The sequence below is a fragment of the Lepidochelys kempii genome, chromosome 8 (genome assembly GCF_965140285.1).
Source record: "Lepidochelys kempii isolate rLepKem1 chromosome 8, rLepKem1.hap1, whole genome shotgun sequence".
In the NCBI taxonomy this organism is placed as follows: Eukaryota; Metazoa; Chordata; order Testudines; family Cheloniidae; genus Lepidochelys; species Lepidochelys kempii.
Genome location: NC_136387.1, coordinates 91,483,346 through 91,502,008, shown reverse-complemented (window position 1 = coordinate 91,502,008; position 18,663 = coordinate 91,483,346). Strand labels below are relative to the sequence as shown.

The 18,663-nt window shown below is 42.5% G+C and overlaps 1 protein-coding gene across 10 annotated transcripts in view; it reads left to right on the top strand.

Moving 5' to 3' along the window:
- PATJ (PATJ crumbs cell polarity complex component) overlaps positions 1-18,663 on the top strand; it is a 219,600-nt gene that overhangs the window by 1,901 nt on the left and 199,036 nt on the right. For 5 of the 10 annotated variants that reach the window (XM_073357500.2, XM_073357503.2, XM_073357496.2 and 2 more), the window contains exons 1-8: positions 1,250-1,611; positions 7,774-7,830; positions 7,919-8,085; positions 9,817-10,011; positions 11,609-11,748; positions 13,302-13,497; positions 15,053-15,181; positions 17,297-17,509. In XM_073357500.2, the coding sequence (XP_073213601.1) occupies positions 7,809-7,830; positions 7,919-8,085; positions 9,817-10,011; positions 11,609-11,748; positions 13,302-13,497; positions 15,053-15,181; positions 17,297-17,509 (1,062 nt within the window). In that variant the 5' untranslated portion in view covers positions 1,250-1,611; positions 7,774-7,808. Of the gene's footprint in view, positions 1-1,247; positions 1,612-7,773; positions 7,831-7,918; positions 8,086-9,816; positions 10,012-11,608; positions 11,749-13,301; positions 13,498-15,052; positions 15,182-17,296; positions 17,510-18,663 lie in introns of those variants that run through there. The other 5 variants (XM_073357502.2, XM_073357507.2, XM_073357501.2 and 2 more) reach the window with 3 other exon arrangements.

Here is an 18,663-nt window from a genome sequence, read left to right as displayed (position 1 = left end):
GAGATTATTTACCATCCAAGATGAATGGTAATACTTGCTGGTATCTACCTGTCTTCGCCTCAGCTAACTAGAGAATTTTCATGAATGTAAAAGAACTAGGGATCAATTTTTGAACCATAAATAATGTAAAGAGTCATTTTTGGATTTATTTTATTTTGGAACACAGTATGACTGGGAGTCTTAGGCACTAAGATAATACAAACAATAATAATAATATAGTATGTTTGTGTGTCACTGCTCTCTCTGGGTAGAATCAGAATGGCTCAACTGTGTGTCCAAGTCCCTATACTGCTGATGGCTAATGGCCATTCCTCTTTAGTTGGAGTGGTAGGAGCTAGTGCCTTTAAAGCAGGACAAGGCGAGTTCGAACAATGTTGCTGTTGTGAAGTTCCAAGCAACTGCAGCTTTCAGGTACGACAGCCATGAAATCCTAGCTAGCCACTGATTTGTTGCGCTATGAAGATCTGATCGACCCTTTCCAACAGCCTCTTCTAAAACTACATTTTCTTTTCATCCAGATTTTTATGCGCTATGTTTATAGGTATCTCAGAAAGTTCTTTGTCAAACACATCACCAGCCTAAAGTCTTTTGAATTTTTTGCTTGGCTTTGTGTCCTCTTTCTATTTCCTTTTTATTACAGTCAGTGAACCCCTGAATTCCAAATGGCAACTTTGAGTGACTGTCCATGGACAGACTGAAATACCATGGTTTCAAGGACAATACAAAGCTTCCATCCAAGGCCCCAATCCTGCATGCGCTCAGGGTATTGCCAACTCCAAACATCCAGAAATCACGTGATTGGCTTAAAACTCATGAGATTTTTTTTTTTAAAAAAATCTTTGGATTCATTTTATTAAGGGTGCATTTGGGTCATATTTTAAAGTTTTCCTCCACAGCCATGAGGGCTAGAAATTTACTTATTTTTGTCTTTTTTATTTTTAAATGAAAGCTGAGATTCTTCTCTAACCACCTGAATCCAGGAGCTGGGGCTTTAAGAAAACCAACAAATATTAGAAGAGTTGACTTTTGTACTTTTGCTATGGCGAGCAGTGGCATTGAAACCAATGGGGCTAGGCATGGTAGTAAAGCTAAGCCTGCGTGTAAGTGTTAGCAGGATCAGGGGCCAATATGGTACTCGGGCAATGAGAGACCCTAGTTAAAGGCCACTCCCCCGCAGGGCCAGCCCTGGTATGAGTTCAAGAACATGTTTACATGGTGGAAATGAAAGGACCCATTTCTTTCACTCCCCCCAGCTTCTCCATCCCCCATCATCCCCTTTGCTTGGGAATAATTTGTGCTTTTCTTGTCTTTCTTTCCCTCTTGCCTCCCTCCACTCCTTTCTCCCGCCCCCCCGCCCTTCCCTATTTCTCTCCCTGCCTCCCTCCCCTCCGAGTCCCCCTGCCCTGCGCCGAGCCCCGCACGGAGCTCGCCCGCGGCCCGCAGCGCTGTGGGTATGTGCGTACGCGGCGCTCGCCCGGCTGATTTCCTGTGTTGCAGGTGACGGTGAGGTGCGGTCAAAATCCAGCCGCTCGTTTCCGCCCAGGTGAGAGCACAGAGCAGACGACGACCCGGGAGCAGCCAGGCCGTTTGCAACCCGCCTCTGCGGACCAGGTATTACACTCGGGGGCAGCTTGGCTTCCCCACAGGCTGGGACTCCCGCCCCCCCTTGTCCGTTTCCTGCCTCCTCGCTGGTTAATGCTCCCGAGGGTAGGAGGGGGAACGAGCAGCGGCTGGGACTGGGCAGGTCAGGAACTTCCTGAAAGTTTGAGTTTCACTAATCCTCACCGGACAGCACCCCAAACCTAGTGAACCTCGGGCAGGACTGGCTTTGGCTCTGCAAAGCCCCGATGAGCCAGGGGCTGAGCTGTCGGTCTAGGCACTTTTTATAGAGCCACAATCAATATAGTTTTAAACTACTCCCAGTCAGGGACAGTTCAGATTCAAGGCCCGTTTCAACAGCAGCCCCACTGGTTCCAAAGGGGTTTGGCCAGCTGGTTCTGGTTTTAACTCCATACTCTGTCCAAGACCGGCTTGATTTGGAAATGGGGAGCTGATCACTTTCTGTCACTCTGGAAATGATCAGAGGTCTCTGTCATAAGATTAGTTTGATGGGGGCAGAAATGACATGTGGGTGGCACATGCGGTCATGTGCCACCCCCAGATTTCTGCCTTCCATTTATCACAGGGGTTTTCAAACTGGGGATGGGGCATGGAGGAACGTTTGGCGGGGTGTGGTGGTGCCAGGCAGCTCAGGCCAGCCCCGTGTGGCAGGGTTTGGAGATAGGGTTGCCAACTTTATCATATTTAAAAAAAAGACTTTGGGTGTTCAGTCAGTAGATTTGATTGGACAGGTTTCCTTTTCGACCACCTTTTTGGTGGAAAATCAGACACCTGGCCACCCTCTCCAAGTCCTGCCATGTGGGGCTGTTCTGGGCTGCCTGAAGTCACCGCATACCCCCCTGAGTGTTCCTCCACACATCCCCTCCCTGAGTTTGAAAACCTCTGTGCTAAATGGAAGGCAAAGATATGGATAGCACGTGTTCCTTTGTCCCCTCCCAAGTGTCGGCTCTCGTTTGTGGGGGCAATACTTCCCCATTTTCCCCCCCAGTCTCTGCTCCTGCTGCATGTGAGTAGATGTAGCTGCCAGGATGTAACGGGCTCTTTATTTTTACATCGGAGGAAAATTAGTTTGATTATTGTGGGGGGATTGGGAGGAGAAAGTAAAACCTTTATCTGCACCTCTCCAGTTTTCCATGTATTCTCTTTCACATTTTTCATAGGTGCTGAGTGCCACTAGCTCTCATGGATTTGGCTGGAGTTTTTGGTGCTCAGCACTTCTGAAAACCAGGCCCCATGTGTCTTTAAACATAGGCTTCATCTCCAACACAAACGAGATATGTTTTTTTCCACCAAGACATCTATCTTAATGTAAAGTCCTAGTGGAGACAATACACCGTAATTTTTAACTCACTGTAGCTAGTCAAGGTAACAGCTACCTGTGCCTTGACTCCACTAGGACTTTACGTTGAGATAGATATCTTGGTGGAGAAAACACATCTGTTCTGCTGTGAAGACACAGCCATAAATTTGTGGCAGGAACTGTCCATATTTTTGTGTATTGTACAGTATGAGTATGCTTTTTGTCTTAAACAATAACCTGATGAAAGTCTTGTTTTTTAAGGCCATAATTCTTTCCTGATTAGGTGTGTGGGCTCCTGGACTGTGTAAGGTAACACATTATCCTGCCACAGGGCTGTATAAAATAGCTTCTTTCCTTCTGAAGGATTCCAGAGTTGTTCAGAAAATTCTATGCACTTTGGGACAGGACACTGTATTTTTGCCAGGTCTTAACTTTTTCTAGTCTAGTAATGTTGTTTAGGGGTGTGACCTTTTTTGTGTGACACTTATATACTAGCAAAAGCCCTAGTGTAACTGCAGGCATAAAAAGGCTTTTTCTGATGTAACTTATTTCACTTGCTAAACTGGTATAAGCTATACTGTCAAAAGCACTTTTTTGCCTATATAAGCTATGTCCACACTAGGATTTGCCTGTATTGCTATGCTGTATTGCTGTATTGCTATGCTGGTGAACCTTTTTGTTAGTATAGACCTGGCCTCCATCTGTGTTTGGACAGTACCTAACACATTTTGGATGTTACTGCAATTGAAATTGGAGTGTCACACCCTGCAGACCTGAGTGCATTGCACATGCCATGAGCTCCTTGCATTCTTCTGTGAAATGTTTGCTGGCAGTTTGCAGATAGCTGGCTGGTCACATGATACTGCCCTTCCTTGTTCCCAGTTGCTAAATTGCACTGAAAAATGCTGAAAACGTTCCTAATATTACATAACCACGTGAGCAATTGCTGTAGTTGCCGCATAGACGTTGTTCAATTGCGAATCAGAGGTGAGGTGCCCAAGAGATAACTTAAAACATGGAAAGGTTTGAGAACCCTTGAACTACACTGTTTGCTTGTGTATAAACGGACCATTTTGCATCAGGGATGTATCTTTTGCTATCTCCATGAAAAACTGCCCAAATCTGGCCAAGTTTGAAAAATCCTACTGGCCCTGGAGCTGAAAGCAGGGAACCTGCCTCTTCTGTGCTCTCAGAGGCACCCTGCTGGGCCCAGGCAGTGTGAAGAGAAGTTTTCTGATTAGAATACAGAGGAGACAAGAGCTGGATTGCAGGGGATAAAACCAGGGCCAGATTAACACATAGGCAAGCTACTCATGTGCCTAGGGCCCAAACCTGAGTGGTGCTGAGACCCCGTGCATCAGGTTGCAATGGCATTCATTCAGATTTGGCCTGGCTGCTCCATCATCCTGGGTGGCATGGGACAACATGAGCAGAGGTGCAACCCTGTGGTTTCCTAGGGCTCAGTGATGGTTAATTCAGCCCTGGATGGCTTGGAAGGGCAGTATAAAATGGAACAAGAAGCCTGGTAGGAGAGCCTAGGATTGGAAGCTAGAGAGCATGGGAGTTGCAGTGGAAACTGGGGTGGAAGCAAAGAGGAGGAGACCAGAGGAAAGGAGTCGGGGGATAGAGAGAGAACTGGGAATGGTTGGGCAAGAAGACTAGCACTTAGAACAGGTGAGGAGCTGAGGATGAAAAGCCTGAGGAGGTGAGACTAGAACTAGCGAGGTGAGGAGAATAGGATGGGGAGGAAAGAGGACTGGGACAGACAGACTGTACATGAGGATCACTTCAACTGCCACCCTACACTGGTGTGTAGCTGCCTCTGCAATAGCTCTTAGCAGCTCCAGTCAACCGTTAAAGGCTGTAAGTGGAAATTTTCATTTGATTCTTTTTCTCCTGGGCTCTTTTGCCTATTTGGTGGAGCCAAAAGGACACTCCCATTTTTTCTGCTTGAATCCTTCTCTCTTGAATCCTTACCCCATGTCATCACTACTGTCCTTCCACCCACTACAACACAAACATGATTCACCTTCAAGACAGTATCAACACAAGCCTCTAGATGAGGTGGTTCTTGAATATGTGCTGCTTCCTTAGTGAGTCTTCAGGTTTCCTGCCAGATTGGATTTATTTTGTGGTGTGAATTTATTTTGTGGTGTGACAGCTCCTGTGTTTGAGCTGTCTTTAAGGTGTTTTCCAGTTACTTCCACAATGGGATTGTTTTGCAGCTCCTATGAATTGTGTTTGAGTGTGGGGCAGGTAAAATTGCCCTGTTTGATAAACCTCACAAGATATTTTCAAACTAAGCAAGGTCAGGCCTGGAATATAGGAGAGAGTGGTCTTGGTGCTTCAGTCTGTTGTATTTTCTTCTGAGTTGATTCAGGACCAAAGCCCAGCGTGGAATTAGGGAGGGATTGTTGCAAAAGTGGCACAAACCTTTCCTCAGAGGGGCTGGTTTTGAATGAATTAATCTTGTTTATTCCTCACACAGTATACTCCTGATTATCCCCAGATAACATGGGGGATCCGGGTTTTGTTTGGATAATCGAGAAGGACTCCACCCACATGATCGGATTGTAGGATTGACATCCAGGCTGCAGAGGGAGCCCTGTGCTACTGCTCCTACACTCTAATTATTGCAGGCGTAAGGTGTAGGGGGAGGCAGAGGCCCCTGGCCAGGACTCTGCTCTGCCCCACCAGGACTGCAGCCTTCCTTGCACCTTGCGCCTTCATGGATCAGGTGTCACTGGTCCAGTGGCAGCGCAGGGAGTCCTCTGCAGCTCCACTGTCACAGTAAGGTTGCCAGGCGTCCGGTTTTTGACTGGAACCGGTGGTCGAAAAGGGATCCTGGCGGCTCCGGTCAGCACTGCTTACTGAGCCATTAAAAGTCTGGTTGGTGGCGCAGCAGGGCTAAGGCAGGCTGTCTGCCTGCCCTGGGTCCATGCAGCTCTCAGAAGCAGCTGGCATGTCCCAGCAGCCCCTGGGCAGATGGTCAATCAGGGAAGCGCCACGCACTGTCCCTGCCCCCAGTGCTGGCTCTGCAGCTCCCATTGGCTGGGAACCATGACCAATAAGGGCTGGGGGGGGGGCACCGCACAGAGCTGCCTGGCCATGCCTCCAGGTAGGGGCTGGACATGCTGACCTGGAGCCGCCTGAGGTAAGCGCCGCCCACACCCTGAACCTCCTGCCCCAGCTCAGAACCCCCTCCCACACCCTAACTCCCATCCAGACCCTGCACTCCCTCCCACATCACAACCCCCTGCCTGAGCCCCCTCCTGTGCACTAACTCCCTCCTGGAGCCCACGCCCTCTCCCACATCCCAACCCTCTGCCCCCGTCCTGAGCCCTCTCCTCATCCCCAGCCCCACCCCAGAGCCTGCACCCCCAGGCTGGAGCCCCCTCCCGCACTCTGAACTCCTTATTTCTGGCCCCATCCTGGAGCCCACACCCTAGGGGGCTGGAGTTAAAGGTGGGTGGGGCCTCAAGGGGTATGGCAGGAGCGGGGCCTTGGGGAAGGGGTGACAGAAGGGTGTTCGGTTTTGTGCAATTAGAAAGTTGGCAACTGTATGTCATGGCCTTGCTCACTTGCTCTTGTGACAGTGGGGCTGCACAGGGCTCTCTGTGCTCTCACAGGAGCCATTCAGTAGCAGGGTGGCCTCCCCCGTGTCCCTGAGTCTCTGCTCTATTATCCAGACCTCTGCATTAGCCATATCCCTTCTTTGTCTCCCTTGGGGATTCAGATACTGCAGAGGTTTGGATAATAGGGGGTTGGAAAGTCAGGCATATACTGTGTATCTGTTTAAGTTGGTAAACTGCTTTGGTGGCCCTCAGCATGCCAGGCCCTATGTAAATGCAAGGTGATATGCACATTAGGGCTTTATCGTCTCACAAAACATATTGCGAACACTAATATTTATTATTACAGTACTACCTCGAGGCCTCAACCAAATTTGGAGTCCCATTGTGTTAGGCACTGTACATACACATAGTAAGAGATGGTCCAGCTGTAGCTCATGAAAGCTTATGTTCAAATAAATTGGTTAGTCTCTAACGTGCCACAAGTACTCCTTTCCTCCCCAAAGAGTTTATTTAAATAACTAAGACAAAGGACAGAAGGGGAAACAGAGGTGAAGTGACTTGCTCAAGTTCACGCAGCAGGGTCATGGTGCAGAGCGGGGAATAGAACTCAGATTTCCTTATCAAGCCCAATGCCTTATCAGCTAGACCAATTTTAGACCCTGATTCTACAATATATTTTGCCTGGGTGGAGCACCACTGATTTTGGAGGGGCTTCGCACAGATGTAAGGTTGCACCCACATGATCGGATTGTAGGATTGACCCATAACTATGAGGAGTCTGCCAGTATTTCAGTAATTAAAATAACAGTGGAAAAAGTAGTTGTGTATTTTGAAAGGACATCTGCTTAAAGTGTAGTCAATTAAAAACAAGTTTAAAATAGTTTGCTGTGACATACCTGTATTTCAATCTCCTCTGTCAAGTTCTGTCTTTTACAGTTGCATTTTTCTGTGTTTAAAAATCTTTTTTGTCCTTTTTGCTTTGTGAAAAGCCCAAACAAACAACAAAGGGAAACTTGGTGACTATTTATAAGTAGCAGTGAAACTGACTGCATTTGATTGTAACAAAGTAAACAATACTGTAAGTGAAGTAAACACAATGAAAAAATAGTTTATCCTCTAATATCGATTATAGTAATCTTACATGTTACTTATAGAAATGATACAGTAAAATTTTTTTTTTGAGTTGACTCTGTCTCTTAAGCAATCTGCTGGAAGGTATAACTTAGTTTACACTTGGTTTCTAAGTCTATTTATTTATTTATTTTTAATGTCATCTAGATTATTCTGACTGATTCCAAAGAGATCAATTCACCATGCCTGAAAATCCTGCAGCAGGTAGATGTTTTAAGAATAATTATCTTTGTTGAGTAGTGAGAGAATTGGGAGCCGGAATTCTAATCTGTATTATTTTGGGATGTATCAGATAAGCAGCAGGTGCTACAAATTCTTGATCGACTGCAAATGAAACTGCGAGAGAGAGGGGAGACTTCACAGAATGAAAACCTGACTATTTTATGTAACACACTCAGAAGCCCTTTGTTTAATCAGATACTGACCCTTCAGCAGTCCATCAAGCAACTGAAGGAGCAAGTAAGTTGAAAGTTACCTTTTTTGGCTATTCTATTGGCTATATTTATTTAGGAATTTAAATTATGGTATGTAGGCGTGTGTCACTGGGGATGCTGCCATTTGGCTTTATAAACTGTGAGTGGGGTGATTGAATGTTCTGTTTTCCACCACATTGGTATTTAACCGGGCTATGGCTCCGATAACTGGAGGATCCGAGTGCCTGGCATGCTCACCTACACACCCAGTTCAAGTCATAGGGCTAGTTGAACCAGGCACATGAACTTTAAAATCAGGAATTAATTCTGCATGCCCTGGGTGCCAGTGAGCTCTGCAGGTGTTCTGTCATTATCCATATGGCTGTAGAAGACAATTTTACCTGTAAATGCAAATACATCTAGGAGCACAGTTTGTGGCAAGTGCATAATGAATGAATACCTGGAATATTCAGAATCAGTATTCAACAAGTTGATTTTGTTCAGGTTCCTTTTAAATACACTCCTGAACGAGAGAACTCTTTCTCCTGCTTGGCATGTCAACATCTGTAATTCCTAGGGGAAAGCCTCTGCATTTGTTAGTTGACTGGTGTTGCTGTATATTGAATTCCAGCTCCTAGCAACTATAGCATGTGCAATCTGTTGCCTGTGGACCAGGCCCAACCAGGGGGAACACGGTAAATGTGTGGCCTGTGAACTGGAGAAAGCACAAGTGGCTCTTCTGCTGTTTGTTCGGCTTTCCTGAGCACTTGAGCGGTAACACACTTTGACTGAAATAACTGAATAGAGGAAGGATCATGAGACCCGGGATAAAATTTTCAGAAGTGCCTAGGTGTCTTAGCATAAGTCCTGTTGACTTTCAGTGAGACTTAAGTCAGGTCTATATTACAAACTATTACTAGCATAGCTATATTGATCAGGAGTACGATGAGATGTGATTTGTGACCGCCATAGCTGCGCCAGCAAAGGCCCCTTGTGTAGATGCAATTGTGCTTTTGCCAGGATAGTTATACTGGCAGATAAGCCAGTATAGTTTATTTGGCTCAGTTTTGCCACTATAAACTGTGTCCACACTAGGCTATAGACAGACTGGCAAAGCCTTCCAAGTGTAGACCTGGCCTTAGGTACCGAAGTCTCTTTTGAACATGGGACTTAGGCCTATGTGACCAAGGTGCATTTGAAAATTTAACCTGTAGTCTGAAGGCTATTTTGACACTCCTTCCACATGTGTTTAGATCCTGGGGAGGAGAGGGGAAAAACAGGAGAGCAGGAAAAGACAAGAAAGAGGGATGTAATACATATAGGGAGAATGAAATGGAAGGAAACCGAGAGAATATTTTTTCATTTAAAAAATAGCTGAAACATGGAGGGATTGTATTTTTTTTTTAATTTTTTTTTAATACCAAAGGAACTGTGTTTTGGCTAGTGCTGCTGTCATGCTGCATTTCTTCTTCTGTCTCCAGCTGATTCAGCATTCTTTCTGCCTCTTTTTCTTTTCCTTCTGTTTTTATTTTGTGCACAAATTAGATGTTGTCCCTTAGTACATGCCTGTTCCTGTTAGTCCTTTCATACATTTGGTGAAATAGTTTAGGCAATCCTGATGTACGTACTAGGTATTAATATTCTGATTTAAAATCCTGATAAATTGTTTATATGGCTGGTTTTGTACAAAGTCTTATACCTGCAAATCTGTTTTTATATTGGATTTTTACTTTTGCAGGATGGTATTTGACTAAGTATTTCTGCTTGTTTTTAACAGCTCAATTACATGCCTTCAGACCGTTCAGTGGACTTTGATTTTACTAAGAGAGGGTTACTAGTATTTGATGCTGACAGATCCATTGCTAATGGGAATGTGTATATGGCTTATAATTCATCTGGACCCAGAGTAGATCCACTCACTCCAAAACTAGGAGCTGATGAATTAAACATGATGATCCAACGGATGGCAAAGGTAAAGTCCTGTCATTGCCAGTGTGTTTAAACTTATTTTCAACAAATGTCATTTCTTTTGCATACATTGTGTTGCAATAGATTGCCAAACATAACTTTCTGTACTGTGTCCTGGGGAGTGGTGTCTTATAACTCAGTAAGAGAGTAGAGTTGGTTGGGATTCCCTCCACACACACACCCCTGGTGGAAAAACTTTGACAAGAATGAAAAATATTTTACTTGACTTTTTTTTCTTCTTATAATCAATACCCCAAAACAGAAAAATTTCAGTTGGCAAAAACCATAATTATTTTCCCCATTGATGAAATTTCATGGGAAAGAGATGTTTCCTGAAAAAATTTCAGTTTTGAATTTTAGCTGCTGAATAGGAGAGGTATAAACAGTAGAAGTGATTAAAAACATTTTATATACCTCTTAATTTAATTTGAATAAAACTTGATTTTAAAACCTAATCAGACTGATACTAACTTCATGAACATAGACGGTGTAGCACGGGTGGCCAACCTGACCCTGAGAAGCAGCGAGAATTTACCGATGTACCTGGCCAAAGAGCCACAGTAATATGTCAGCAGCCCCCCATGAGCTTCCCTCCCTCCTCACACCTCCCGATCAGCTGTTTCTTGGCATGAGGAGGCTCGGAGGGGGAGTGGGAGGAGCGAGGAAATAGCAGGCTCAGGGGAGGGGCGGGAAGGGGTGGAGTGGGGGCAGGACCTGTGGCAGAGCCAGGGGTTGAGCAATGAGCACCTCCCAACACATTGGAAAGTTGGCGCCTGTAGCTCCAGCCCCGGAGTCGGTGCCTACACAAGGAGCTGCCAATTAACTTCTGAAGAGCCGCATGGGGCTCTGGAGCCATAGGTTGGCCACCCCTGGTGTAGCATATTAGTGTAGCAGAGCCATTATTGTACAGGCACAGGGATCCAACCATGTAGGACTGGGCCTATCCTATGCATTTAAAACTGGGCATTATTTTCATCAGTTGGGTTAATTGATTAGTCATTCCTTTCTATATTAAATATTGACTACCTTAATGTAACTGTAGTGTTTTACAAACTAAATCTTTTACTGGTTGAGTTAAAGACTGAACATTATTTTAAATAAAACAGATGTGATTAAAGTATTTTTTTCATGGGTATTTTATACTAGTAAACGCACCCAGAAACTCTGTACTGGAGGGAAAAATATATGTATTTAAAAACCATAGCCTTTGAATGCCAAGCTAAAAACTAACCCTTTTTAAAGCAAAAAGCAGCCAAAAGACCAGTTCTTTGCTTTAGTTATGCAATGTTTCCAGAAATTCTAAATAAACTGCATTAGTCAGCATTTTGTACATACTTTTTGTCCAGTTTGGAATTCATCTCATAATGTGAATGAAGTGTGAAAGCCGCTCTTAAATTTCCTGAGGGTTCAGAACCTTGGGCAGCCTGTATATACTGCATTCTGTTCTATAAACCTCTCCTATTTATTTTTCATATAAGTAACATATGTTCAAAATTCTGAATTTTTTTTTTTTTTAAAGAAGGGGAGAGACTAGTTCTTCTTGTACTCATAAATTTTAAACAAGATCATTCTACTGTTGCAAATTAACTTTTTTTTATTAGGGCAGGCAAATAGAATATATAGATATAGAAAAACCATCTGTTGGAGGTCTTGGTTTTAGTGTGATTGCCCTTAAAAATCAAACCGTGGGAGAAGCTGGTATCTTTGTCAAGGAAATCCAGCCAGGAAGCATAGCTGCCAGGTAAGAATATGCAGATTTGTGTTTTATTAGCCTTTATTTTTAAAAATCCCCCTTCAGAAGTGCAGCAAAATTATGATTTTGCATGTTTAAAAAAAATAATTGCAAGAAAAACACCGGCTAAGATTTAAAAAATGACTAATAATTTTGGGTACACAGTGTTGTTGTAGATGTGTTGTCCCAGGATATTAGAGACACAAGGTGGGTGAGGTAATATCTTTTATTGGACCAACTTCTTTTGGAGAGAGAGAGAGGGGCAAGCTTTCTGAGCTTATACAGAGCTCTTCTCTGGTCTGGGAAATGAACGCAAGAGTGTCACAGCTACAGCAGATGAAACCACATTCTTGATCATTACGTTGATTTCTGATCATGAAATCATTCCCCAAACAACCTCAGGAGATACTCTACAACCTCATCCCCCAGAGACCTTCTACATGGTTCCCAAGATACATAAACAAGGGAACCCAGGCAGACCCATCCTATCTGGCCACAGCATCTTACTGAACGAATGTTGAGACTTATCGAAACCATCTTCAAATCACTCACCACACAAAGGACCAGCTTCCTCCAGGATACAACCAACTTCCTCTAGAAACTCCGCTACATTCACAACATCCCTTACAGTGACAGCATTGCTGCCTGCCTCAGATATTTACAAGATAATGCCAACCCTCAGATATCCACCCCAAACACATCATCAAATTCATCCTCACACATAATTTAATATTCAACAACAAACACCTTGCCAAACCATGGCTATAGTCAAGGTACTAGGATGGCTCCAATATACCAATCTCTTCATTGGCCACCTTGAAGAAGAATTTCTGGAGAGATGCACTACGAAACCAGTGATATGCCTGATGGTCTGTCCAGAGGATGAAAATATCTAAACTCCCTCAGATTTCCACCACAACTTCAATAATCACGACCCATCCATTCGACTCGCTAGAGTGGGAGTGTTCTAGAGCAGAGGTTTCCAAACTTTTGCACTGATGACCCCTTTCACATAGCATGTCTCTGAGTGTGACCCCCCCCCCTTTATAAATTAAAAACACTTTTTATATATTTAACACCATTATAAATGCTGGTTGCAAAGCGGGGTTTGGGGTGGAGGCTGACAGCTAGCGACCCCTCCTCCCCCACGTAATAGCCTTGTGACCCTCTGAGGGGTCCTGACCCCCAGTTTGAGAACCCCTGTTCTAGAGAATCAACTTCCTGGACACCAAAATCAGCTTCAACAATGGAATACTACAGACAACTATATATGAAACACCCACTGATCACCCCACCTACCGTGGGAACACACTGAAAGATCTAGCAAGCGTATGTACCATAGTAGTGTTGCAACAAAAACCAATTTGTCTGGGTTATTAAATAGAATGTGGTGTACACATAACTTGTATGCTAGTGGAGCCAATGTAATAAATTAACATTTTTATATAATTCACTTAATATTGCATTAGGGTTTATTCTGAATGTTCCAGTTTAGATGACAAAATCCTGTTATGTAGTTACATCCTTTTTTTTTTTTTAAATTCTTCTAATCTTTTATCAAGGGATCAAAGATTAAAGGAAAATGACCACATTCTGGCCATTAACCGCACCCCGTTGGATAAGAGCATTTCCCATCAGCAGGCTATCGCACTGCTCCAACAATCCACAGGATCTTTACATCTGGTTGTTGCTAGAGAGTCAGTCCAAAGAAACAGCGGACCCTCTGCTGTCTTAAGTGACACAAATCCACCTGAGACTGTGAGTTATACTGTCAAAAATCAGTTTTTGGAAGGTGTTAGTGCTTTCTAAACATATGAAAGGATTTTTACAGTTTTAACTATTTTTGTTTTACAGCAGCTAACTGTGTATGCTTTTTAATTGTGTCTAAGAATGCAGGTATTTCATTTTAAAGTTATCATGCCCTAAATATGATGATTCCATTGCAAAGCTGCGTGAATTTGTTGTAAAGTAGATATTGGGGTTTTTGTGAGGGATCTGTTGATGCTTTAGTGAGTTGACCCATTCTCAGTAGTGGAGCCTGCTTACAGAGGGGCAGGGTAGGGCAATTTACAAATTCACCTAATGCAAAACATTTTACCTTGGGCAATTGGACTCTGATTATGACTTAAAAGAGGGTAGGCAGTGTTTACTTTCAGCAGTCTCCACTGATCAGAATATGATTAACTCCCCAAAGCAATGTCTTCTTTAAATAAAGTGACGCATACATGCATCGTTGTGAGGGGAACGTCTTGATTGCATGGTTAGTTTGCCAGTTTTTCATATCAACGTTCATATGTTGCTAGTCTCCACTAATTGTGAACCCACTAACTTTCTTGAGCGTGAGGGCTTATTGTATACTCGGTTATGTAATCTCACAGGTCCTGATAATTTAGTAGGGCCACACACGCTTGAGAATGGGGTTTGCAATATTGTGATCTTAATTTGTTATATTGGAAGCTTTGCTGGAGATCTTTTTCAGAGGGATTTTTGTTGTACTGGATAATTACTTCCCTCATGAATATTGTAGAGCTAGTGAAATTTGAAGGTTTTAGTGGATAATCAATATTGTTTATTGCTCTGAAAATTTTAAAGAATTAAATTTTAACTGCTTTGTCATTAAAGCATTTGCACCAAACAGACTAACAAAATAAAATAGAAATATGTTTCTCTGTGGGGGGTCTTTAAACTTCCTTTATGATTTTTAACTGATCTTGGCCAAGATTTTCAGTATGCTAATAAATCCTTTATTCACAGAAGTCTTAAACCTGCCTGCTTTGCCTCATTTTGGTGTCTATGTAAGGTGATCATATGGCAGAGGAGTTCTCAGATTGTCTTGTATGCCACAAGGTTGCAGTGCAAAATAGCTTAGAGAGATGCTTCCAATTCAGTATGGCAAAATGTATATTGTGCTATTCATACAAAGTGTACTGGAGCTCTATTCAGCATGTAAGTAAAATAACAGAAGTAGGAAACTAGTCAAATATTAAACAAAAACTAGGCGAATGCAGACTTCTCACTTTTTTCCTCACTATGGGTTGCAGTAAACTTGATTTTCCAGAAATTAAAATGGTAGTCTTTACTATTGTAAGAAATCCTAAAATTGCCTTTATGTAGTCAAGAATGGTGTCTTATGAAAGTGAAAAAGCAAAATTTATGCAAAACCCATTGACTGACTGACCAAGACTCAATATGGCTCCAGTTGTATGTGGGGAAATTGCTCTGAATAAGATTATTAATAATTCCCAGCAGACATGAAAACTGGAAATATTGATTATTAACTGAAATTAAAATTTCCCTCTTCTATTAACTGCAGATTCAGTGGGGCCATGTTGAAGAAGTTGAACTGATTAACGATGGCTCAGGATTAGGTTTTGGAATTGTAGGAGGAAAATCAAATGGTGTTGTTGTAAGGACTGTTGTTCCAGGCGGATTAGCAGATCGGGTAACTTGTTATTTTATGTCACTTCTTATTTGGTTTTAAAGTACAATAACTTCTTTTGACAGTTCTAAAATAAACTAATATATGTAAACAAAAGGAGTCTGATAGCATCAAAGACTGAATGCCAATATATATATTGTATATAGAAATAAATACATGTTCAAGGTATGATGACTGATAAAAAGTCAACACTGGAACTGAGCTAAGTTACTTCTCCGGCATGGCAGGGCTTTTATTGCATTCCAGATCAGACAGAAATATTAAAAGCTTGTCCAGCATTATATTTAGCATTCAATAAAATTTCAACCATTAGTCATCCGTGCTGGGACAGCTACTCTTAACAGACATGCAGATTCTGTATAGAATATATATATTTGGTTACAATTTTACAGGGGTCAACTCTGCAAACTCTCATTCTCATGTCTGTAATCTTTAATCATGCAGGTTGTCCCACTAAAGTAATGGCACTTACTTGCATGCAGGGCTGGCCTTATGAGTGAGCGATGTGGGCAACCGCCCAGGGTGCAATGGTCAGGGGGGTGCTATAGTCATGAGGCAAGGAGTGGATGGACCTGGGGTACAAGGCTGCGGAAGAGAGCTTGGAATGGCTGGGGGAGGCCAGGCTTGATGTGGGATGGTAGGGGAGGCAGCAGGGGCCAGGGGTGCCAAAATACAAGTTCACCCAGGGCATCATTTCCCCAAGGCCAGCCCAGTTGCATGAGTATATGTTCAAAGATCCAGTGCATGGGTTATTTATAAAGATTATTTATTTTTATGTGAAGAGGCTTGGGCCTGCGCAGAGCCCCACTGAAGTCAGTGATACCTACACAGGTGCACGGATTCATCTGTCTGGATCAGATTGCAGCCTTGGGGTCTTAGTCTTTAAAGACCCAATCATGACCAGTACTAACTACCCTCAACTGAAGCATTTAACAGGGTTGGGATTTCAATGAGAGCTCACCTATGACTGGTTACTAACTGCTGCCCATAACCTTAGGTGTGCAAAAAAGACATGTTGCGTTTTAAAATATTAATGTAAGGGAAGAGGCAGGTTATAGCACATGCTCCAATTCAGAACAGAGATGAAAACTGGGTATTTGAAGAGCTGGAATGGAAAAAGTCAGCTGTTGCTTGAGAGCCTCCTCTATAAAACGGTCTGAAGTAATGAATACATTTTCACTTGCTGTGAAACACCTCTTTTGCTGTGAGGAACAAAATATTTCGGCTTCCAATGACAGCTGTAAATTAAGACATTGCTGTATCAGTTTCAATTGAACAAGAGGACCAATGCAGTTAAAAATGTGAAATATGGAGCACGTATATGCCAAAGCTCAATGAAGTAACACCAGTATTAATGTGCATGTTAGTTATTATGGGCGAAGTCCTCAGCTGGTATAAATCAGTGTACTTAAGTCAACAGGAATATGAAGATTTACACCAGCTGAGGACATGGCCCTATGTATGTTTAGTATGGTTCTTTCTTACAGTAAAAATAACAGATTGGGTCTCAATCCAACCTTTTTTTTTGTTTGTTTTTTTTTTCTTTTTTTTTTTTTTTTAAATAAATATGAGCAAAACTAGTCACAAGTGTAGTTCTGTTACATTCAGTGGAGTTAGTCACTTGAGTAAAGGCTAGTCATGTGAGTAAGACCTGCAGGGTTGAGTTTTTAACATTTGAGCTGTTCAGGTTCTTCAAATAGCCCTAAATCAAAATGCTGTGCTTTGTATCCCTAAAATCCTTTTCTGCTATTGGATAGCATAGTTCTCAGAGAAAATCTCAGACTACAGGGTTACAAAACAGTGTCCGCATTTGTTTCCCAGTAAATATGAAATTTAACCTTTTTCTGATTAATTGTACCATTAAGAGCAATATGGTTTTACTTTTTTTTTTTTTTTTTTTTTAAATCAGTTTGCTGTAGAACTGCTAACTGCTGTGGAAAAAGCAATGATTAATTGTGTTAGCATTTCCTTACGTTATTTGTTTTGCAGCATTGATTATTTTTTATGATATTTTCATGCACTAGCTGCCCCATGAAAATATACTACTCAGTTTCAGTTCTGCAATGTAAAATTTTGGTCCAGTTATTAATTTTTTTTTTAAATGTTCCATGTTTGAAGGATGGGAGACTTAGAACAGGAGATCACATCTTACAGATTGGAGGAACCAATGTACAAGGAATGATCAGCGAACAAGTTGCCCAAGTGCTGAGGAACTGTGGGAATTCTGTTAGGATGGTGGTTGCAAGAGATCCAGCATGTGAGATTACTGTGACCCCACCAACCCCTGTGAGCTTGCCTGTTTGTGCATTACCCTTTCCTCCAGACAGGGGTGTAAGTATCTGACATTTCCTCACAATTCTTCAAATAAGTTCTGCTGTGGCTTACAGCCAGAAAGAGAGAGCACAGCGTTCACAAGTGCTAAAGAGTTTCAGACAGACTGCAACATATTTTGTTATTTGAGCTTCCAAATATCATACCATAGTATTAAATGATCCTTATTTTAGCCATCAGTTGAGCCTTTTGTAGTCTTCTACAGTATACTATAAATACCTATTATCTCAGGGCCAGGATGACCAGGGCAGTTTCAGTGTTGCAGAATTTATTACAAAGTGAATGATTTGATTTAACGGGATCATAAACATTATTGATAAATGGAACGTTTAGATCTCCTTTCTAGCTTATTACATTCTTGCTCATCTGAGCTGATTTAAAAAATGACTTTTTCTTTCCTAAAATCCAGCATGCACTGTGACCAGAACAGAATTGTTCAGCACCGTGAGCTGCTTCTCTTCATGAAACATAAGTGTAACATCTTCCTAGTCTACGCAACTTTGATGGAAAATGTATTTTAAATATTTGAATCTTGTTTTAGTAAATCTCCTCCTGGTCATATCAAAGTTGCTTGGGTTTTTTTTTTTTTTTTTTGAAGTCATCCTCTTCAGTTTTGAGTAATTAAAATCAACAAATGCTACACTAAGTGTACAGTAAGTCTGGAAACATCAACAAAGCTGTGCTTGTACGCCATCTGCTACTAATGCGCTAGTTAGATTTAGGTGTGGAATCTCTGAGTAGCCTTTTTCTTTCTTCTCTTGTTCTTGATTATAACTTGGAATCTGAGAGGAGCTGTTCTTTAAAACACAACCTATGTTTGCACTCTTTCCCACTGGACCAGGTTGCTCCAAAGGCATCTCTTAGCTTCTGGTGGGGGAGAGAACCTCACTTCTCTCTGGAGAGATCCTTCTCTCTGAAGATAGGTGATGTTGAGCTATAATGGGGAACCAGTTCAGTTCTCCTCTGAAGTGAGGTTGCAGTAATAGCAGAGGATTGGGGAATGGAAAGAGCCTACATTTCAAGTGGATGAGAATGGAAATGTTCCTACTTCCTCCTGTCTTCTTGTCTGCCCTCTCGAATTTTCCACCCCTTCAGGAGATACTAATGCAGCCAAGAAGACATTGGTTAAATAAATGTCATCCTGAGTTCTTTGA